The sequence below is a fragment of the Megascapheus bottae genome, chromosome 28 (assembly GCF_031878675.1).
Source record: "Megascapheus bottae isolate mThoBot1 chromosome 28, mThoBot2.hap1, whole genome shotgun sequence".
Taxonomy (NCBI): Eukaryota; Metazoa; Chordata; class Mammalia; order Rodentia; family Geomyidae; genus Megascapheus; species Megascapheus bottae.
The window spans coordinates 12,734,829-12,757,846 of NC_143536.1; the positions used below are offsets into that span (position 1 = coordinate 12,734,829).

General features: G+C 50.1%; 1 protein-coding gene across 1 annotated transcript in view; it reads right to left on the reverse strand.

Annotated features, from left to right (window-relative positions):
- Nucleotides 1-2,903: 2,903 nt before the first annotated feature.
- The window catches only part of Tbc1d10a (TBC1 domain family member 10A), a 34,889-nt gene continuing 14,774 nt past the window's right edge, over nt 2,904-23,018 (reverse strand). Inside the window, exons 2-9 of the mRNA XM_090320453.1 lie at nt 16,409-16,508; nt 10,965-11,072; nt 7,069-7,175; nt 6,166-6,280; nt 6,015-6,080; nt 5,273-5,462; nt 5,037-5,191; nt 2,904-3,714 (exon numbers count right to left, since the gene is read on the reverse strand). Of these exons, the coding sequence (XP_090176579.1) occupies nt 3,244-3,714; nt 5,037-5,191; nt 5,273-5,462; nt 6,015-6,080; nt 6,166-6,280; nt 7,069-7,175; nt 10,965-11,072; nt 16,409-16,508 (1,312 nt within the window). The 3' untranslated portion in view covers nt 2,904-3,243. The remainder of the gene's footprint in view (nt 3,715-5,036; nt 5,192-5,272; nt 5,463-6,014; nt 6,081-6,165; nt 6,281-7,068; nt 7,176-10,964; nt 11,073-16,408; nt 16,509-23,018) is intronic.

Sequence of the window (23,018 nt, forward strand, 5' to 3'; positions counted from 1 at the left end):
AGGTGGCGCCCCGGGTCTTAAAGGAGCCGCAGCGTCGCGGTATCCCACGCCACTCGTTACGCGGCGGGGCCCGCCCAGCGCTGCGCCCCGCCCAGCGTCTGCCGGTGGCCACGCCCCTCCAGCAGAAGAACAGCCAATGAGGTGTGACCGCGCCCCCTTCCCGAGCCAGAACCTCACCCGGCTGGCTGCAGCTCGCCGAGCCCCACCCCGGGTGGCTCCACCCCTCCAGCTCTGGCTCCGCCGTCTCCGTCTGACCCCACCCTCTCCCGAGGCCCCGCCCTTGCCCGCCCCTCCGGGGGCTCCGCCCTTTCCGCAGGACTTCTGCAGGGCCGGCTCCAAAAGTGCCGGAAACATGTTTCTATCCTCAGTGGTCCTATGCACCCGGCCTAATGGTTGGAGTCTTTAAGATACCGAAGAACCTAAAGACGAACTGTCGTTGGGCTGGGACCCGAACGCTGGCCCTAAAGCCCTGAGCAGCCTGAAGCACAGAGGCCCAGAGCCCTGATGGCCCTGTGATTTGCTCCCAACCATGTGAGGGCCACTTTCCCCACCCTTCCACGTGCAAAGCTCGGTCTTCCCCTTGCATTGGCATGGATACTACTTCCTTTACCCAACTTGGGTGGGGGCCTACAATAGTGCCTAACTTCCAGACTAGAAGAAAGCTCCCCACCAGTGGGCAAAGATAAAGAAAGTCCAGACCACTTCTGAACAACATGCTGTGGGGTAAATAGTGCAAGTGACCCCATCTTATGGCTTGAGGCCCCTCAGAAGAAAACCTAGACCATGCTGGGGACTCAGGCCAGAAATGAGCTCCACAGAGGCCTCTACAAAGCTGCTTGTAGCCAAAACCCAACTGGCTTGAGCACATCCAAGCCTCCCCTCCTCCACTGGCAGACAACCAGATCTGATCAGGCTTCTACAGGTCTAAGAAGACCCCAAGGCCAAACAGGCACCAGCAAGTTCAGGTTGGTTCCTAGGACAGGCCAGGCATGTTCCAGGGAGCACGTCTGTCCCAGTACACTCAAACCTTAGGTCTGAGGCCTTGCACCAAAGTAGGGGAAAGCAGACCTCAGGCCTCACTGATACCCAGCCAGCCTGGGCCAACAGGTAGATGGGAAGCTCCCATGAACACTGCAGCTACCAACATCCTACCCAGTCCCCTGGAGAACGGGAGGGAGGAGTGTTTCTGAGGCTGAGCTCAGGCATTCCACGTCAGATACAGATTGGATGGGAAACCACAGGGGTGAGGGGCAGAAGGCAGGAGGTGGGTAGTCTGCCCCTTGACCTCCCTAGCCTCAGTATCCCCAGCTGTATCAGGACAAGATGTTCCAGGCTGGGGCAATGCATGAAAGCTCTGAGGGAGGCTCTGCTCTTCCCTCCTCCATCCCCTCCCGCTATAGCCAGGCCCTGCTTGGTCTTCTGCCAGAACAGCAGCTATTGTTTGACTGGAAAAGCTGCTTCCTCAGCAGAGGGGGGTGTGGGGGGTGCCTCTCCCAGGGACACCCTGTCCTCACCCTTGCCTGTCATCAGATTGTGACCCAGCGCCTACCCCCATGGCCAACAGGTCATCTAGAAGTCTAGTGAGGAGAGGCTTGGAGGGGTTCTGCAGAGAAGGAGAGGAACTCCTTTCCCATCAGGCACAACCAGTCCAGCATGGCACATGGTAGGTGCTCAGTAAACAGAAGGCAACTTTCTCCTCCCCTCCCCCACCCCAAGGACCTAAAATTCTCACTCAGCCTCTGATGAAGGCCAGGAATGAACATGAGGACATTCAGAATGGCTCATCCCAGGTGCCAGGAGTGTTCAGAATACCATCCAAGAATGGCAACAGGACTGGGAGGGAGAAAAGCAAGAAAGCACCTTCTTAGCTGGATGCAAATGGCCCATGCCTGTAACCTTAGCACTTCAGGAGGTTGAGACCTGAGGATCAAAATTCAAAGTCAGGCTGGGCAGGAAAGTCCATGAGTCTCTTATCTCTAATTAACCATTAAAAGGCTGGAAATGGTGGGGGGGGAGGGTAATGGGTACCAAGACATGTGAAAGGGTATCAATGTATGTGAATTAATGCACCTTCTATCTGGTAAATATCATGTAACCCTTTTACTAATTACAATAAAAAAAAAATTAAAAAAAAAAAAAAGGCTGGAAATGGAGCTGTGGCTTGAGTGTTAGAGTGACAGCCTTGACAAAGCTACAGACAATATCTAGCCCTGAGTTCAAGCAAAAGGAAGGAAGGAAGGAGAGAAAAAGAGAGAAGGATGGGAATGTGGCTCAAATGGTAGAGTGCTAGCCTTCAACAAAAGCAGGGAGGGGCCGGGAGTTTGGCCTAGTGGCAGAGTGCTGGCCTAGCATGCACGAAGACCTGGGTTCAAATCCTCAGTACCATATACATAGAAAAAAGCGAGATGTGGCTCCAGAAGGCCTTCAGAAAGCCCAAGGACAGTGCTCAGGCCCTGAGCTTAAGTCCCAGGACTGGCAAAAAAAAAAAAAAAAAAAAAAAAAGCAACAGCACCACCTCAGGGGCAGTGCCCGAGCCCTGAGTTGAAGTACCAGGACTGGGGAGGGGGAGGGTAACTCCTCACTGAACAGTAGGGACCAGGACCTGGATTATGCCCTGCACTGCCCCTGCACCGGGCTCCTGTCTTATCCTTTGTCCACAGTGGACAGACAATGGAACAGCGGGATGGGGGAAAAGAAAGCAAAGCAAGGTTGAGTTCAAGGCTCACCCTGAACTTGGCAACTCCTCTGTCAAAGGAACTCCACAGAGAGGCTCCTACAGAGGGGCCTAACTCCTACTAGACTAGGGCCAGGTCAGGGGGCGGGGTTCTCTGTAGAGAAAGAATAGATGCTGAGCAGCAGGGGTGACACCCATTCACGTTCTTGATCTACACACCAGCTCTCTACACAAGCTTGTTTATTTCTGTACAAAATCATGTTTCTATTTTACACAAAGAACACCCCACGCCCCCCTCAAACCAGCACAGTAGTGCTGGGGAGCAGCCCCCCACCCAGGAGGAGGGGCTGAGGGAAGTCCTAGCCACTTGGCCCTAGCTTCTGCCTGTGTTGGCTCAGCCACCGGAGCTCCACTCTATAGAGAAAATAAATAAGGAGACCCGGGCAGAATCTACTGTGCCAACCAGAATCCGTCCTGGCATGGCAGCCAAATGGGTGAGCAAGGCTTGGAGTGTCAGTCTTCGAACCATGTATGCAGAGACCTCGTCATGGAGGTCTGAGCTGCCAGGGTTACAAGTATGTGTCCTCGCTCTCCTGGGAAGTCAGGCTCTCCTGGGAGCGGCGGTAGACTGAGTCCTGGGGAACAGAGTCCTGAGGAGTCAGCTTCTGGGAGACGGGGTCCTTCGGGGTCACTTCCTGTGGGGGACTTGCGTCTCCTGCGGCATTCACCACCGTGTTCTGACTGGAAGCCAAGGCCTTGTCCGGCTTCCCACTTGCCTTCGACTGCTTCCGCTGCTCTTTCTGGACCTGCTTGGGTGGCCTGGCTTGGGAGCTGGGAACGGGGGCATCAGGGGGCAGGCAGATGGATGGTGAGGGCTGCAGGGTAGGTCGGGGGCCAGGCTCTGCTTCCAGGATAGCCTTGGCGCCATGCAGCCTCGGTGGAGATCGATACTGCAGCTCCCCCCGGGTCTCCTGCCAGCGTTGCAGCTGAATAAGGTGCTCCCGCTCGATCTGGCGCTCTGTCACTGGCAGCTCGACCACCTGTGGTGGGAAGAGGGGTCAGGTGAGCAGGAAGAAGGCCTCTCCTCATCTGTACCCCAGGAGAGATCCCTCTCTCGCACTGTCTCCCCCAGCTCCGGCTGCTAACAGCCTTCCCTACTGGGCAGGAGTGGAAAGGCTCAGACAGGTGAGTACCTGAGCTGTCCCCCACTGCTCAAATCTCAGCTCCACTATACTTTCTGGCTGGCAACTGAGGGAGTCACTTTGAGATGCTGCCCCTGTGAGCCTGGATTCTATGGAAATGAACCACAGTCCTCCTCAGCTGCTAATAAAGCAAGTACAAAGATGGCTTCCAGGGCTGGGAGCATAGCCTAGTGGTAGTATGCTCGCCCAGCATGCATGAAGCCCTGGGTTCAATTCCCCAGAACCACATACACAGAAAAAAGCTGGAAGTGGTGCTAGCCTTGAACAAAAAGGTGTTCCAAGGAAAGTGCCCAGGCCCTGAGTTCAAGCCCTAGGACTGGCAAAAAAAAAAAAACCAGATGGCTTCTGCTTCAGCCTGCCTCCCACAGAATCAGCTCTGACCCCAGCCATGTAGAAGAATGTGTCTCTTCTTTACAGCCCCAAGAGACAAGTATTGTCCAAGAAAGAAAATGGGGCAATAAGCCTATATTGGTATCTCATACCTATAATCCTAACTACTCAGGAGGCTGAGATCTTGGTTCAGAGCCACCCCAGACAGTTAAGTTCTTGAGACTTAATTGTCAAAAAAGCCAGAAGCAGCAATGTAACTCAAGTGGTAAAGCGCCAAGTTTGAGCAAAAAAATACCAAGTGAGAAGACCCTGTGCCTGAGTTCAAGAAACACACACACACACACACACACACACACACACACACACATACACACACACACACACACACACAAGAAATCAAGGAGCCAGGAAGCTGAGACCTGAGGACTGTAGTTCAAAGCCAGCTCAAACAAAAAAGTTGAATTAACAACCAGAAAAATGAAATAGAACTGTAGTTTAAAGTGGTAGAGTGCTAGCCTTGAGCAAAACTGCTCAGGGATAGTGCCCAGGTCCTGAGTTCAAGCCCCACAATGACAAAAACAAAAGAAACTGAGGGGTGAGGGATGCAGGTTGCTGCCCTTCTTTTCTCCTATTGGATAAGGAAAACCCTGTGACTGAGTCCCTTTGTGCCCCTTCTTCTTATCCAGCCGGGAGGCAGGGTGAGGGCCACCCCACTCCTGTCCTGGGCCACACCCATGATGTGGGTGACCCATCCTGGGGGACATGGGCTTACCAGGACCCCATGTGCGCCCCCTCCCACCCCGTGGTAAGGCGCAGTGGGCCACACACACCTCCTGGACCAGGAAGGCCTCCTGCATGATCTTGGGGCTGAGGCTCCGAAGCTGCTCGATGGTCTCGTACTGGCCCTGGCAGGCTTTGAGCTTCTCAGGGGAGCCTAGCGCGTGCTTCAGCAGCACCAGCCCCACCCGGAAGATGATCTTGACGCCTGCGTGGAGGTGGAGGGGGGAGGTAAGCACGAGTGGGCCTTTTGGGCTTCTCTGGCACTCTCCCCAGCCCAGCCCAGCACCTTCACAGAAGAACATGTCCCACACACGCAGCACGGAACTCCAGGGAAGGGTGCGGGCAAAGGCGCACATGAACCACTCTGTCATGTAGAGCAGGGGGTCGATCTTCTGCCGGCTAAGGTGTTTGTAGGCTACAGGTGACACCTTCTGCAGCAGGGAGAAGAGGATCTCGCCATCTAGCTGGATCGCCTCCTGGGGGAACATAAAGCCACAGAGCCATGAACGACGGTCCATGGGGAAGGGGGCGGTGCCCACTGGAACCATGCCTTCATTTCTTCATCTGGTGGCAGAGTGCTTATCCCCAGAGGAGGCTGAGATCAAGGAATGAGCAAACTAGACATAGGTGGACACTGGGGCCTCAGGGTACCTAGGGGCTGACAAGATGGAGCCCAAGACTGGACACTCAGCAGTGGTTCAAAGTCCACTTGTCAGGGGTCAAGGCAAGTTCCCCAGGTGGAAGGCTGAGGGACAGGAGGGGTTCTCCCCTCCTGTGCAGAAGAGAGCTACACAAAGATGCTGAACTAAGCCTGAGCCAAGGCAGAGATGAAGAGGAACTCGGTGCCCTGGGGAAAGTCCTATCCTGCCTAGTAACCAGAGCGACTGGAGTCAGGGACGGGGACAAGTGTGTAACTGCCCATACTGGGTCTAGAAGACCCGACGCTCATAAGTCTTGGAACTTAGCCTGGTGGCTACAGAGAAAAAGCAGGCAGCCTCAGGTGGAGCCTAGATCAAACAAGCACTCACCAGTTTCTCACTGTAGTAGCCAGGCAGGTACTTCTCACAGATCTGTACCAGACACCAGAAGGCTTGCTGTGGGCAAGAAAGACATGAGGCTTTGCTGACTGGGGCAGTCCCCATCTGCCTGCCCAGCTGCCCACCCAGGGTCTGAAGGTACCTCAGCGGGCATGTGCATGAGCAACACGGCAGCAATGGGTGCCTGGGCCTGGCAATAGCCCTCCTCGGGCCGGTACAACGTGTAGGCTTTCAGCACACGGAGCAGGTCCTGTTGGCTGTAGAGAGGCCAGACAGGGCATGATGGACAGGTGTGACTCTGCTGCCCAACTCCTCATCTGTGCCCACTGAACCAGACCTGCCTCAGAATCTGCCCTTTCTGCCTGGCACCAGGGACTCATGCCTATAATCCTAGCTACTTGGGAGGCCGAGAGCTGAGGATTATGGTTCAAAGCCAGCCCAGGCAGGAAAGTCTGTTATCTCTAATTAGCTAGAAGTGGAATTATGGCTCAAAATGGTAGAGTACCAGCCTTGAGTGAAATGGACAGTGCCAGGACCCGAGTTCAAGGCCCCAGCCCTGCCCCCACACACCCATGCCCATACATACACATATACAAAATGTTCCCTGATAAGAGATGACCTGAATGTGGTCACCATGTGGTCAGTCTTCCACTGGAGCACGTGGACTCCAATGTGACTAGGTGAGGCAGGGGTGCAGGGAGAGCACAAGGCAGGGTCGGGAGCTGGAGGAGGGCCCTCACTCGGCAGTTTTGTCCCCTTGCTCACCCAACCCCCTTTTCTTGTCCCTGTTTCTAGGTCAGGATGGGCAAGCTCAGCAGGCTGGAGAATAAATGACAAAAGCAGCCCCAGGGGTCAAAGGACATTCTGAGCACCACCAAACTCTAGCCAAAGGAGGCCAATGCGGAGAGCCAAGTTTTGGACATCTGGCTTCTGGGCTTCCAGGGTACCCCAACTTCACTGTACGACCTCTCTCCTCCCACTGCTCCCCACCTCCCAGAACAAGTGACTAGAGCAACAGCTCAGCCCCCAGGCCCAGCCTGCTCACCCGTGGCCTCCTCGGGACACAAACATCTCATGGAAAGGGAACTGTCGATGCAGGTCGCGCTCAATGACATCCAGCCATTTGGGGTCCCCAGGAGACAGGTCCAACTCCTAAACACAAGGACATGGGCACACATCAGGGGCTAAAGAGGATAGCAGAGGGCACTGTGGCAGGACATGGTTTGTTCCATGAGCTCTCTACCATCACATGGCCTGGCCTTCCCCAAAGCAGGCATGGTAGTCTGGCCAAAGTGCGACACAGCTCTGGGAAGCCTAAGAGGTGATCCTAGCTTGAAAAGGACTCCAGCTATGTGTGGATTCACCTCTGGCACATCTGACAGGACTGAAGGGGACAATGAGGGTGAAATCAAAGGCCCTGTCTCAAGGTCTTATGGGCAAAGAAATTGGAGGAAATGGAACTGGAAGGCAAACATGACTAGCCCCAACCCCAGCTTCTCAGCTGCTAGCACTCCCCAGCAAAGCCATGTCACCTATTCAGGAAGGACATGACATCTGTCAAGCTGTTAGACTCAGAGGCTTCTCTAGGTGCTTGGATTTCAAAAAGCTTTAGTTTCTTCTTTGGACTTCAGTGGACTTTTTTTTTTTTTTTGGTCATTCATGGGACTTGAACTCTGGACCTGGGAGCTGTCCCTGAGCTCTTCAGCTCAAGGCTAGTGCTCTACCACTTACGTGACAGCACCACTTCCCGTTTTCTGGTAGTTAATTGGAGAGAAGAGTCTCACAGAGTTTAGGGCCAGGGCTGGCTTTGAACCTTGATCCACAGATCTCAGCTTCCTGAGTAGCTAGGATTACAGGAGTGAGCCACCAGCACCCAGCCTTTTTTTTTTTTTTTTTTTTAAAACAAATGTTCCTTTAGAAAGAAACAATGAAGCTAAGATAGAAAGAAAAATAGCTTCTTCCTGTTCAGCTACAAGGTTTTCTACCTTGATTTTCATGCTGATTACACAGATGTGTGTTTGTTGTCAAAGCTCACTGATTTGTACATTCAACATCTGTGCATTTTGGCCTGTAGACTCATACCTCAATTAAAAATAAATAAATAGATAAATAGGAAGGAAAGCCATGCCGGTGGTGGCTCACGCCTATAATCCTAGCTACTCAGGAGGCTGAGATCTGAGATTCAAGGTTCAAAACCTGCCCAGGCACAAAAAGACCTAAGACTCTTATCTCCAATTAACCTCTAGAAAACGGGAAGTGGGGCTTGGCTTAAGGGTAAGGCCTTGAGCTGAAAAGCTCAGGGACAGCACCCAGGCCAGTTCAAGCCCCATGACTCACCCAAAAAAAAAAAAAAGAAAGAAAGAAAGAAAGACAGACAGACAGACAGACAGAAAGAAAGAAAGAAAGAAAGAAAGAAAGAAAGAAAGAAAGAAAGAAAGAAAGAAACTGAGCAAATACAAGTTGCTGGACTGTTTATAGTGAGAGGATGAATGTCAAGGAGGGGAGCCCCATGATCCTGTGTGTGTACTGTACACCCCATGGCACTATCTGAATGCAATGCTGGCTTGCTTTTTTCAGAAGAGAAAGAGCCCCCCCCCACCAAGATTCTCCCAGTGGTTCCCCTGAGGTACAGGGACCTAAAGACTCCAAAAGTCCATTTTCAGAATGTGTCCACTTGGCAGCTCAGCAGCCCAGGGCATCCAGCCATAGTGGCTGGTGAGGTGGAAAACCTCCAGGGTGTCTAGGGAGAAAGAGCTCTGGGCAACAAAGGCAGGCACAGCTGCTGGCAGATGAGCTGATGTCATCATAAGGTGACGTCAAAGAGAGAAACCAGGTAAGGATGGGAGGGTCATGCCAAGGAAAGGAAGAAATAGCATGCGCTAGAACAAATAGCCACCAGGGCCGCAGAACCTGCCCTGGCTAAGATGGTCAGGCACCTGGGTTGCATGTGCACAGGTGGTCTTGGCACCCAGGTATGTTTTGCCACTGCAGCCCGCTCATGCCCAAATCATGGCTCATGATCACAATGCAGTGGGGAGCTTCCCATTCCCAGCTGCTTTCCTCTAGGCAATACAAGGCCAAGTCCTCCCAGATGTGTTGCCAGACACCCTTGGGGTCTCCCACAACTCAGCCTTAGAACATTTAGAAGGCCTTTTTTTTCTTTTCGCCGGGGGTGGGGGAGGTCATGAGACTTGAACTCTAGGCCTGGGTGTTGTCCCTGAGCTCTTCAGCTCAAGGCTACCACCCTACCTTTTGAGCTCCAGCACCACTTCCAGTTTTCTAGTGGTTAACTGGACATAAGAGTCTCATAGACTTACTGCCTGGACTGACTTTGAACCTTGACCCTCAGATCTCAGCCTCCTGAGTAGCTAGGATTACAGGTGTGAGCCACCGCATCTAGAAGGCCTTTCTTGGCAACTCATTCCATTTGCTCTAGCAACCCTCCTGACAGGATGGTAGGAAATGGCTGTCTTCTCTTCTCTCTGTCTCTGTTTCTCTGTCTCTGTCTGTTTCTCTGTCTCTGTCTCTCTCTCTCTCACACACACACACACACACATGCATGGAGCTCCATGCTCTTCTAAACACACTGCAGACACACTCACACCTACTGGTCAGTGCATGCATCCAGGAGGCGGCCAGTCCTCCATGTCCTGAGCTCTCACTCTGGGCTCTGGTGGGCTTTCATCTCTGGGCCTCCCCCAACTCAGGATGCAGGAGCTAGTTCCACTGGGAGGAAGCCTCTGGAGTGAAGGTGTGGAATGTCCAGTTGCATTGGTTCTAGGTTCCTCCAGCCAGATGTCCCAACAGTCCCCTTCCCCCAAAGTACTGCCAGCAACCAGCACTCACCACTCTCTACCAGCAGAAACACCAGATTGCCTTGCTTTCCCCACCCCCTCTTCTTAGAGAACAGGTCTGGTTGGATAGAAGTAGTCACTGAAGCTTGAGGATCTCCACAAAGAGCTGGGGGCTGGCAGTTCCATCTCACTGCCTGTCATTTGTCCCAAGAGTCTGGAACAAACCCTGATACCTGAAGCCAGATCTGGCAGGTAAACCAGGCCAACTCGGGGGATATCACTAACTCTGCAGAGTTCCTTCTAGGGGACGAGGCCAGCAAAGCTGCCCAGCACTAAGGCAGCAGAGGGTGGGGAGAGGGTACCCTTTCAGCACTGTCCTTGAGGAGTGGTTGAGTTTTACCACCCCAGTGATGATGGACTGTCAAGCAATTCAAGTAGATCAGGTCTGGCTAAGTATAGAAGCAGGTGTCAGACGAGAAGATGGGAAACCAGGAAGTGTGAAAGGTCCTGTGCCCCTACCAGGCAAACCTCTAAAGACCCAGTACACAGACCCAAGACAGCTGGGCACCTGTAATCCTAGCTACTTAAGAGGCTGAGCTCTAAGGATCATGATTCAAAGTCAGCCCAGGAAAGGAAAGTCCATGAAGCTCCTATCTCCAATTAATCATCGAAAAAGCCCAAAGTGGAGCTATGGCTCAAGTGGTAGAGCACTAGGCCTTGAGCAAAAGGAGCTCAGGGACAGTGCCTAGATCCAGAATTCAAGGTTCACCCCCCCACCACCAAAAAAACAAAACAAAAAAAATCAGTCCCAAGACAGCCAGCGATGTGATCTAAGGCCTTCCTCCTGATCACCAAGAACTATGAGTCATGAGCCCGAGAAAGCAAACCCAGGAGTTGTTGAGAGAAAAGGCTGAAATAAGGAGTGGCAGATGGATCCATACTAAATTCTGCTCAGGCTGGAGCCTCAGAGGAGATTGGCCTCGGGAGTCGCCAGTCATCAGGGCTGGGCCAATCTGGCCTGCTAGGCAGTGGGCATGTAACCACTGCCCACTTTGCTGAGGATGATAGGGTCAGGGAATTGCTGCCATGGGAGTGTATATAGCCCACATAAATGGCAGGACGGATAGGGAGAAGACAGGGAACTCACGTCAAACTTGCCAGGATTCTGATCGAGCTTCACTCTGCCTCCTGACAAGTACTGCCAAGCCCGGCCCCTCAGAGAAGGCGGGATACCCTTCTGACACCGAAGACGGATCTGAAAGACAAAAGAACAGCTGAGCCCATGAATCCACTTCCATAGCTCCTCTGGCCCTTCTGCTCTGGCTCAGTGGGCCTTCAGTGAACAGAGTCAAGACCAGAAAGGGGGAGAACTGAAGACTTTCTTACTGTTGTTCTCCTTTGATGGGGTAGGGGACTGCAGCGAGTCATGCTACCAACAGGTGAGGGCAAAGGACACATCCCCCTGGGCTAGTGACAACACAGGCATCCCTGAGGACTGCCACAGTCCTCCCTCCCTCCCTTCTCCAATATCTAATGGAGATTGGTTCCAGGAGGAGCTAATGCTCAAACCTCTTATATAAAATAGGCCAGGAACGTGGCTAGTGGTAGAGTGCCTGCCTAGCACGTACAAAGCCCTGGGTTTGATTCCTTGGTACCACATACACAGAAAAAGCTGGAAGTGGTGCTGTGGCTCAAGTGGTAGAGCTCTAGCCTTGAGAAAGCCCAAGAGGCTACTCAAGAGGCTGAAATCTTGAGGATAACAGTTCTAGACAGAAATCTCAGCAAAAACTCAGAAGATAAGAGCTGCTTAAGTAATTCCCCTTTGTTTTTTGTTGTTTTACTTTTGCTTGCCGGTCCTGGGGCTTGAACACTGGGTCTGGGTGCCATCCCTGAGTTCCTTCTTGCTCAAAATTAGCACTCTATCACTTGAGCCATGGGGCTACTTCTGCTTTTTCTGCTTATATTGGTACTGAGGAATTGAACCCAGGCTTCATGCATGCTAGGCAAGCACTCTACCACTAAGACACATTCCCAACCCCTCCTTATGTCTTTCAAGAATGAATGGGACAGCCAAGCATGGTGGTTCATGTCTATAATCCTAGCTACACAGGAGGCTGAGACGTGAGGATCAAGGTTCAAAGCCAGCCCGGGCACAAAAGGACCTGCACAAAGGGACCTGAGACGCTTACCTCCAATTAACCTCTAGAAAATGGGAACTGGGGCTTGGCTCAAGGGTAGGACAGTAGCTTTAAGCTGAAGAGCTTAGGGACAATGCCCAGGCCAAGGGGTAGGGTGGTAGCCCTGAGCTGAAGAGCTCAGGGACAGCTAGTGCCCAGGCCAGTTCAAGCCTCATGCCCCCCCCCACCAAACAAACAAACAAAAAAATGGGACAACTGAAATTTTCCCCTAGAGTAAGCAATGAATAAAGTCACACAGCCAGAAACCTTGTCATCACTCTCAGGATGCACAATGAGGCTGGTAGAGCCCAGCCCTGGTGTATCAGAAATGGATGGGGGAAGCAGGCTCTGGTCTTGAGGCCAGAACAAAGCTCTAAGGGCAGCAGCCCTGACCTGGCAGGTGAGGGAGGGCAAAGGCAGAGGCCTGCAGCCTGCAGGATCCTGGCCAATGATTTGGCCTACCTCTACATTAAGTTGCCTGGCCTGGGATGATGAAGAGGGGGTTCTTGGGTCATAAGAATAGCTGATGAGGGCTGAATTCTATGATGATCTCAGCCCCATCACTTCTCACTAGCTTCAAACCTCTGCTCTGCAGAGGATTCCATTAGAAAGGGGAAAACCTGCTCAGTGAGGGGCCTGATGGAGTCTATGTTCTGTAAGTAATGCTTCCTCTCCTCTCTCATCCCAGAAGCCCCAGTGCCTCCGTTCCTCCCTTCCCCCCAATCTGGAAAGCCCCTCTCACAACCCTAAAGCATCCCTGAGAAGAAGAGCACAAAGGTCCTGGCTTTCCTGATGACCATTACAAACAGGAGAAAACTTTCCAAGGGTCAGAGAGAGTCAAGAACTAGGAAGGAGACAAGCAGGCAGGCTGTGGACAGTGGGGAAGGACCAAGAGACAGTTTCTGAGATGGCCTGGGAAAAGGGGAGAGAAGGGAGCAAAAGGAACTGTCCTGGACTCTGGAAAGAATTTCCTGCTACTGTGGGACAAGGGTCACCTTAAGGAAACCAGTTTAGACAGGCTTTAGCCATGGAAAAATCCAACAGCAGCTGGCCTTAGGCCCTTTGAGCTCCCTTATATACACTGAGCAAGGTCTTTCAGCATGGGGCAACCTCGTTATCACAAACTCCTGTCACAGGCGGAGGGTTCCAGATGAGTCATGAAGAGCTTCCAGGCCATTGAGGTATCCCAAGTGGCTGTACCTAACAGGCAGGCCTGGACTGGGGACTGGAGAGACAGGAACACAGCAACATTTCCTAGCTGGCCTTCATCTCTCCTCAGCACGATGGTGCTGGAGACAGTCATGCCAGCCTACCTGCCTTAGGAAGGATTGAGGTGATGAGTTAGGATAACTCATGACAAAGTGCTCCCAGAAAGCACAGGCATTACCAATCTCTAAAGCAACACGCTGAAGAAGGAGGCCACTCGGGGCTGGGAGTTTGGCGTAGTGGTAGAGTGCTTCTTTAGGATGCACAAAGACCCAGGTTTGGTTCCTAGAACCACATATATACAAAAAGCCAGAAGTGGTGCCGTGGCTCAAGTGGTAGAGCTCTAAGACAGTGCTCAGGCCCTGAGGTCAAGCCCCAGGACTGGGAAAAGAAGAAATATGAAAGAAGAAAGAAGAAGCCGCCTGTAATCCTAGCTACTCAGGAGGCTGAGATCTGAAGATCAAGGTTCAAAGCCAGCCCGGGCACAAAGGGACCTGAGATGCTTATCTCCAATTAACCTCTGAAAACAGGAAGTAGGGCTTGGCTCAAGGGTAGGGCAGTAGCCTTGAGCTGAAGAGCTCAGGGACAGTGCCAAGGTGGAGTTCAAGCCCCATGACCCACCCCCCCCCCAAAAAAAAGAGAGAGAGAGAGAGAGAGAGAGAAAAGAAGAGAAAAGAAAAGAAAAGAAAAAGGAGATCACTAATGACAGCTAAGTGAAGCCACACCCTTGGCCTGGGAAGACAGGGCCCCTGCCAGAGGGGGCCAGGACAGGCCCAATGAGGGGAGAAAACCCACTATTCCGCCTCTCTTCAGGCTCCTAGACACAAGTTGGTTAGTGGGGAGGAAGCCATCTTCCCTGCGGGACTTAAAGATGAGTCCTGGCAAAGTGCCGGATTTAAGCTCACTTCCAACACAGGTCCTTCCTGGGCCATGGCTTCTGGAACAGAAGGGGAGGGAACCTCCACATCCAGGCAGGACTAACTCCCAGGACAGCTGAGGAAGGAGGAGGGGTGCCCCAGGGCCTGGGCTATCTACATCTACACACTGGGGAGGCTAGGTTGAAGCTTGACTGTGGAGGTCTCACTCTCCTGGACAGGGATGGCCCTTGGACTCTTAACCATAGTCTGAAGGGAATGAAGAGTAAGAGGGAATGCTGCTGAATGCTCTGCTGAGAGGAACTGCCCAAAACTCCCCTCAGCAATCCCCATTTGTCAGGGAGGCAGGAACACAAAGGCTAAGCATCAGTCCTCAAAAGAAACCAGGAGCACAAGAGAAGGCTGGAGAGCAAGCTATAGCTCAAGGTAAGAGCCTGAGGAAAAATGAGTCAGGGCCCAAAGTCAAGTAAGAAAAAGTTTAAAAATACTGCCTTTCGGTTGCCTTGAGCTGAAGAGCCCAGACCCATGACCGAACCCCCCCCCCCAAATCATATATATGTGCAAATTTGTGTGTGGGGGGGTCATGGGCCTGGGTGCTGTCCCTGAGTTCTTCAGCTCAAGGCTACCACTCTAGAGCCAAGCCCCACTTCCCAAGAAAAGGGTCTCAGGTCCTTTTGTGTCCAGGCTGGCTTTGAACCTCAATCCTTAGATCTCAGTCTCCTGAGTAGCTAGGATTACGGGTGTGAGCCACCATGCCCAGCTATATGTATAATTTTTTAAAAATATTACAGGAGAGCTGGGTGCAGTGCTTCATGACTAACTTGTTTCTTGAGAGACAAAGTTCAGGAGGATCACAGTTCAAGGCCAGTCTGGGCAAAACCTTATTTTCATATACCCATAATAGCAAGACCTTATTTTCATATGCCCGTAATAGTGGCTACACATCTGTAACCCTAGCTATGTAGGGGGTTATAGGTAGAAGGATTTTGGTCTGGGGCTGCCCTGAGAAATGAGGCACTATCTGAAAAATAACTAAAGTACAAAAGTTATGGTGCTAGTAGCTCATGCCTATAATTCTAGCTATGATCTAACAATCGTGGCTCAAAGCTAGCCAGGGTAGGTAAATTCAAGAGATTATTATTTTTTTGTGCCAGTCCTTGAACTCAGGGCTTGAATTTAGGACCTGGTTACTGTCACTTAGCTAATGTGAGCTACTTAAGCCACTGCTTTACTTCCAGTGTTTTACAGTGGTCAAATGTCTCAAAGATTTTCCTGCCCAGCCTGGCTTCACACTGTGGGCCTTAGATCTCAGTCTCCTAAGTAACTAGGATTACAGGTGTGAGCCACCAATGATCTGCCCAAGAGACTCTTATTTCCAATTATCAGCAAAAAGCCAGAAGTAGATATATGGCTCTAGTGGTAGAGCACAAGCCTTGAGCAAAACAAGCAAATAAACAAAATATGAGGCCCTGAGTTCAAGCCTTAGTAGGGGGCTTGGCTTAAGTAAGGAGCATCTGCTTCAAGCACAGGCTCTGAGTTCGAACCTATCCCCCACGGTAGCCTACAAGGTACTTACAGTTGCCACCTAGTGGAGCCCTGAAACAAGTTTATCCCTCCCACTTGTCCAGGAAGACTGAGGCTGAGTGTGAGAGGCTTTTTGTTGAGGCAAAAAGGGGGAGGGGGCTGGGAATGTGGCTTAGTGGTAGAGTGCTTGCCTATCATGCATGAAACCCTGGGTTCATTCCTTAATACCACACAAACAGAAAAAGCTGGAAGTGGTACTGTGGCTCAAGGAGTAGAACACTAGCCTTGAGCACAGAGAGGATCTAGGATAGTACCCAGGCTCTGAGTTCAAGTCCCAGGATCAGCAAAAACAAAAAACAAAAAAAAGTGATGGTGCCACGACTCCTCACATCATCAGGTGGTCTTTATAAAGACTACTACTAGGTCAAGCACCTTGACTACTACTAGGTCAGGCACCCTGCACATGCTCCCTGCGGGTCAGCTGTCAGTAGTAGCAAATCTTCCCTGATGGACTGCAAGTACTTTGGACTTTTCCTAGCCTGAATGGAGCAAAAACATCGAGTAGCAGAGCTATTGACTGTGGACAGTTTCAAACCCTAACCCCAGCACAAAGTTCAATGTGACTTTGAAGTCACCTGCCAGGGTCCAACCTACCCTCTGCCCTCAGCCAGCTTCTGTTCCCCTTGGCCAATGAAGGCAGCGTGGTGGATGGAGAAGCCTCTGCTCCCCTAAGCTGAGAAAGTTTCTCCATCTTCCTTCTCCAACCATGCCACCAAGTCCCAGCCCACAGCCCATGGGCAGGCGTTCACCTTTTTATGCTTCTTGGCCATCCATTTGTCCCAGTTGTTGAACATATCCAACCATTTGGACTCCCTCTGTCTCAGCACCTCCAGGGGGACTTCCTCCAGCCTGCAGAGCAGAGGACAGGATCATCACACAAGCCAAGAGAAGCAAAGGCTCCAGCTTCAGCCTCCAGCCCAGCCCACCTCACATCCTGTCGGGGGCTTTACTTCTCTTAGGATGGCGAGCTCATAATGCCTCATTACAGATGGGATGGGATAGCAGCCCTCTCTGAAAGGCAAAGGCCAGAGAGACATCAGGTCCAAGTGTCTACTCCCCTAAGGGACCAGAGGCACCATGCCTCTTTGGGGTAAAGGCTGAATGTGTGTGTTTAGAGTCCACACATAGTCAAGCATTCCTATCTTGGGCCTGCCTTGATAAATAAGCCTGTTCAGAGGGCCTGCATACTAGGAACTGAGCCGAATGCAAAAACTAGCCAAACAAGTACAAAGGTAACAAGCTCACCTCGGCATCTGAGCCAAAATAGTTACTCAGAGTTTCCCTCAATTACATCCTAGCCTCCCCCTGCCCCAACCTTTACTCCTGCCAGTCTCTTGGCCAAATGTTCTTTGAGTTGTCTCCACCTATGAAAAGCATAACACCTTTCAAAACCCTTTCCATCACCACTGCTTATATTTATACAACTACTGACTGAGCAGCCTGCACAACTGGGACAGCCTAGGGAGGATACACTCATGTGACTATGACTCCTGAGCCTCATGGAGTTGTTCTGGGGGGCACTGAGGCAGGCAGGCAGGCAGGCAGGTCAGCTCTAAAGCAGACAGAGGTGGACTAGGGTGACAGCAGCTGAGTAAGCTTACTCTAATTAGAGTAAAACTGGGAATTCCAGTTCATAAACTTCTGAGGGGAAATCAGAAAAAGGAAACTAAAACTTATAGCCTAGGTATGCAAGTGTTATTTGTTTCTTACAGAGTAACTGACAAACAAAAATACATCTGCAATCTTAACTGTTCAGAAAGCTCAAATCTGATCAAGGTTCAAAGTCAGCCGAGGCAGGAAAGTCTTTGAGACTCATCTTCGAGTAATCACCTAAAAGCTGGAAGTTGAGCTGTGATTCAAGAGGTAAAGCACTGGCCTTGAATGAAAAAGAAAGAACTTGAGGGAGCAGAGGTGTGGCTCAAGTGTAAAGAGTCTTAAGTAACAAAACCAAATAAGAGAGCATGAGGCCATGAGTTCAAGCCCTAGTACCAGCACAGAAAAATAAAGTACTTGACAGTATTGAGAAAAATAAAAAATTAATGACATGAGTAAACAGCAGATCAGGGTGGTAAGATAGGGAAAGTATCTTGCTCAAATTGAACCAGAAATGAGTAGAAAACTTAGGTCTCAGTTCTTAGCCCAGAGCTGGCACTAAGTTTTGTCTGGCTTTCGAGAAAAAGGCTCAGGGTAGAAGGCATTTGAGGCAGCTCTCAGGAGTTCTGGGTAACAGGACTAGGTGGAGGTGGAGCCTGGCGTAGGCCTGAAGTTTCTGATTCTCTCTGTGCCGGAAGGAAGTGTGCAGCTGTAGCTTCTGCTGGTTGGAAGAGCAGAGGGAGGGGCTCTGGCAGGACCAAGGCCTCAGGGACACAAAAGCACAGGTCCTCTTCTTCAGTGTAATTTATCTGGAAACTGCCCAAGCCTGACAACTAGCTCAGAGCTGAACAGCAAAGCAGGGATTGGAGCCTGGGACAAAAAGGATCTCAACAACTAACTGCCACCTCCCTCAAACTGCTGCCTTCTCTCCATCTAAAGAGAGCAAAAACACTTCCTTTTTTACATTGATAAGAGAAAAGCAGGGCCCAAGCTTTTAGGTAATTTACAAAGGGATGTGCCTGCTCAGGCAACCCCTAAACACCCACAGAACAGAAACTAAGCCCTTCCTCTCCATGGTGACTTCTACCACCCACAATGCACTTGGTTGTGCAATAAGTCATGGGTGAACCTTTTTGTTCATGAAAGGAATGGGTACCCACAAGCACCAACAGGAAGTTTTGACAGTTATGGATCTGATAACACCGGATCCAAACCTCACTCACTCATCCCACCTGCCATATTGTGCAGATGAAGAAACAGAGGCTCAGAGAGGTTAAGGCTTTCAGCTGAGATGGGCAGTTTCCAGAAAGAATCCTCACCTGTCTGATACATCAGCCTGGGACCTAGCTTTATTGGTAAAGTCTGCCTGCAGGGCCCTAAAGGCACTCCCCTTTCCCATCTGCAGATATACTGAGGAACACTTTAGAATTGTTCTCATGTTGCTTGATAACAGATTTGGTGGTTTCAAAGCCTCAGCGTCAAACCTCAAACCGGAATTTCAATAGGGTACAAAACAAACAACCATATTTCCTGGTTTCTAAGATACTGCTGATTTTAAGTATTTATACCATTTGATTTACACCCTCCGTAGGTCTCTTTCCTCTCTGAGCCCGTTTTCTTGGCTGTCATTAATCTTCTTTTTTTTTTTTTTTCCCTCGATCATGGGACTTGAACTCTGGGTCTGGGCGCTGTCCCTGAGCTCTTCAGCTCAAGGCTACCACCCTACCCCTTGAGCCGCAGCGCCACTTCAGGTTTTCTGGTGGTTAATTGGAGATAAGAGTCTCACAGACTAGTGGTAGAGTGCCTGCCTAGCATGCACGAAGACCCAAGTTCGATTCTTCGGTGCCACATACATAGAAAAAAATGAGAAGTGGTGTTGTGGCTCAAGTGGTAGAACTCCGGCCTTGATAAAACCTAAGTACAGTGCTTAGGCCCTGAGCTCAAGCCCCAGGACTGGCAAAAAAAAAGACGGAGGGAAATGGGGACTTTTTTTTTTTTTTGCCAGTCCTGGGCATGAGCTCAGGGCATGAGCTCAGGGCCTGAGCACTGTCCCTGGATTTTCTCAAGGATAGAGCTCTACCACTTGAGCCACAGCACCACTTCTGGCTTTTTGCTATATATGTGGTACCGAGGAATAGAACCCGGGTCTTCGTGCATGCTAGGCAAGCACTCTACCACTAGGCCAAACTCCCAGCCCGGGAAATGGGGACTTTACACAAGAAGGGGTAGCAATGTTTGTTAAGTAATGCACCTTCTACTTGGTGAATATAATGTAATCCTTCTATTAATTACAATAAAAATATATTTTGAAAAAAAGAATTGCTTTTAATTTGGGGCCAGGAGTTTGGCCTAATGGTAGAATGCTTGCCTGGCATGCATGAAGACCGGGGTTCAATTCCTCTGTACCACATACATAGAAAAAGCCAGAAGTGGTGCTGTGGCTCTAGCCCTGAGAAGGACCAAGGACAGTACCCAGGCCCTGAGTCCAAGCCCCAGGACTGGCAAAAACAAAAAAGAATAACTCCTTTCCTGAATTTCTGTAACCATAGAGCCTAAGAATCTTCTCCTGGGCCCATGGTCTACTGAAACTCCACCAGAGATTCGGTTCCATTATCTATGGGGGAAGCACTACTCTATTGTAGAGTTTCTACTTGTAATCCCAACCCCCGCTTGCCAGGCCCCACAATTCCTAGACCTCTCACATGAGGGGCACACATGCTTGGCCCTTGTCATCTCCCAATCCCTATCTAGAATGCCCTTTCCTTGCCAGCATGCCATCAAGGCCCCCATTATCCATTGCTCACTAATTTTTTTCAATGTTTTACATACATTTATTACAGGTACACTAATAGAAATAGCATAGTATCATTTTCTCTATGTTATAGTAGAATCCAAAACTTGGAAGGAGTTGGGTGCTAGTGGCTCACATCTATAATTCTAGCTACCAGAACCAGTCTGGGCAGGAAAGTTCATGAGATTATCTCCAATTAAGTAGCAAAAAGATAGAAGTGGAGCTGTGGCTCAAGTAGTAGAGCATCATCCTTGAGTGAAAGAGCTAAAAAATAAATGGTCCTGCCACAAATTCAAGTTTCAGTACTGGTACAAAAATTTTAGTAAGATTTATAAGTTTTTGCTGAAGACCATGGAGGGGTGTGCATGAGGCAGAACTGCAAACCCCAGCCCTTCTGACTCCATAGCCCATGCTCTTAAACTAACATTACACTCCTCCGCTATATAGGCCAAACTCTTGGTATTTACCCAGCCTGTGAACCTGCTTGCCCAGGTGTCATTAACTGCCCTCCAACCTGCAGACTTCCATTCATCCTGGTTTAGAACACTATTTATCACATTTTCAACTGAGACCCATTTCATACTGAGTACATATACAAACATAACTGAGATATGTTTAATGAAATGAGTTGTCACATGTATTGATGCACTCTGATATTTTCGGTTCCAGTTATTATATTATACTAATCCTTTTCTTTTTTCAAAGAAGAATACTGCTCACAATCTTCTAAAATTGCTTCTAGTACCAATTTGTGAATGGGTCAAGACAAGAAGTCTGAAATAAACATTTCATTACAACATGCGCTCTCTCCATTACTCAGCACTGTCCCTCCCTAACTGAATCAGGCCTTTTGCCACAACTCGTGCTGTGTACCTCATGGGTGTCTAACAGATTCCAGACTGGTCTTCCGCTTGACAGTTGTCACTTTCATGTATACTGCTTTCAGGACTTTAAGCCACTTCTGCTACAGTCATTTGATTTGTTCCTCTAACGCCCAGTGAGATGGAGCCCTCATAGATGAACGCCTATTTCCATATGGCCCACAAGAGACTTGACCCAATCAGAAAGATTATATGACTTGGGTAAAGTCACAAGCTAGTAAGCAGCTAAACCAAGGCTTCCCCTCTGCCACAATGACTCGTGTGCTGACTCCAATTCCCCTAGGGAAGCCTGTGGGGGGAAATCAGGCCCCTGTCTAGATGAGGTTGCAGACAATCTAACCCCTAACTCCAGTGTCTGGAAGCCCAGAAAGTGGCTTGCCCCTATGTAACAATACTTAATGCAGCCAACAGGCTGGATGGGCATTGCTGACAAGTACAACCACAGCTGGAAATGAAATCCCTGAGCAATCCGCTGTTTTCCATGACTCCTGACTCCCAAGGAGAGGAGACAAAAGTGGTGCCTGGGGGCTGGGAGTTTGGCCTAATAGTAGAGTGCTTGCCTAGCATGCACTAAGACCTAGGTTTGATTCCCAGGTACCACATATAGAGAAAAGTGCAAGTGGTAATATGGCTCCAGTGGTAGAGCACTAGCCTTGAAGAAAGCCCAAGGACAGTGCTCAGGCCCTGAGTTCAAGGCCCAGGACTGGCCAAAACAAAACAAAAAATATGTGGTGCCTGATCCAAGATCCTTCGAAGCTCCCAGACAGAATGAGGCATAGCTATGCTATACCATGGCCTAGGGTAACAGGGACATTTCATGGACTCTGTTCTGTGCAACTTCCCAGTTCCTTTGCTTCCTTACAAAACTCAGAGGCTAGAGGCTTCCCAAGAGCAATCTCCCTTTTCCTTATCCTCCTAGATATGTGCTTCCAAGCCTTCAGGCTTGACAGTCTCAAGGGATGGGACCAATGCTCAGGACCCCTGTATCAAATGGTCCCAAAAAAAACATTTAACGCCCCCCCCCAAGTCTCATGTTCTAATCTGACCCAAATGAAGGGAAAAACATCTCAAATAGAAACCTTGAAGTTAAGGACCACAAAATTGCTATGCTTTTTCTTTTTTCTTTTCTTGCTTTTTCTTTCTTTTTTCTTTGTTATTGTTGCTGTTGTTGTTGTTAGTCATGGGGCTTGAATTCAGGGCCTGGGTACTATCCTTGAGCTTTCTGGTTCAAGGCCAATGTTCTATAGCTTTGAGCTATAGCTTTACTTCCGGTTTTCTGCTGGTTAATTGGAGATATAAGTATCAGCCTTTCTTATTCAGGCTGGATTTGAACCACAATCCTCAGATCTCAGCCTCCTGAGTAGCTAAGATTACTGGCATGAGCCACCAGCACCTGGCTAAGATCGCCAGGTGTGTGTGTGAGTACTGAGGCTTGAACTTGAGGCCTGAGCCCTATCCCTTAGTTTTTACATTCAAAGCTAGTGCTCTATTACTGGAGCCACAGCTCTACTTTTAGCTTTTTGGTGATTAACTGGAGAAAAAAGTCTCACAGACTTTTCTGCTGGAGCTGGCTTCAATCCTCAGTCCTCAGATCTCATCCTCTTGAGTAGCTCGGATTATAGGTGTGAGCCATGGGAGCCTGGATAGGATTAATGGCCTCATAGGGAGACCAAGCTCGACCGGGGAGAATATACACAGTAGGAACCTTGAAGTCAACTAACCCACGCTGTTTTGATTTGTTTTGTTTTTGGCCAGTCCTGGGCTTGAGCTCAGGGCCTGAGCACTATCCTTGGACTTTCTCAAGGTTAGAGCTCTACCACTTGAGCCTCAGCACCACTAATGCCTTTCTCCCCACCCCCCCAAGTATGTGGTACTGAGGAATCAAACCCGGGTCTTCGTGCATGCTAGGCAAGCACTCTAACTAGGCCAAACTTCCAGCCCCTTGTTTTGGTTATTAATTAATTAATTTATTTATTTATTGGTCAGTTATAGGGCTTGAACTCAGGGCCTGGGTGCTATTCTTGAGCTCTTTTGTTTGCTCCAGGCTAGCACTCTAACACTTGGAGCCACAGCTCCATTCCCAGTTTTTGAGTA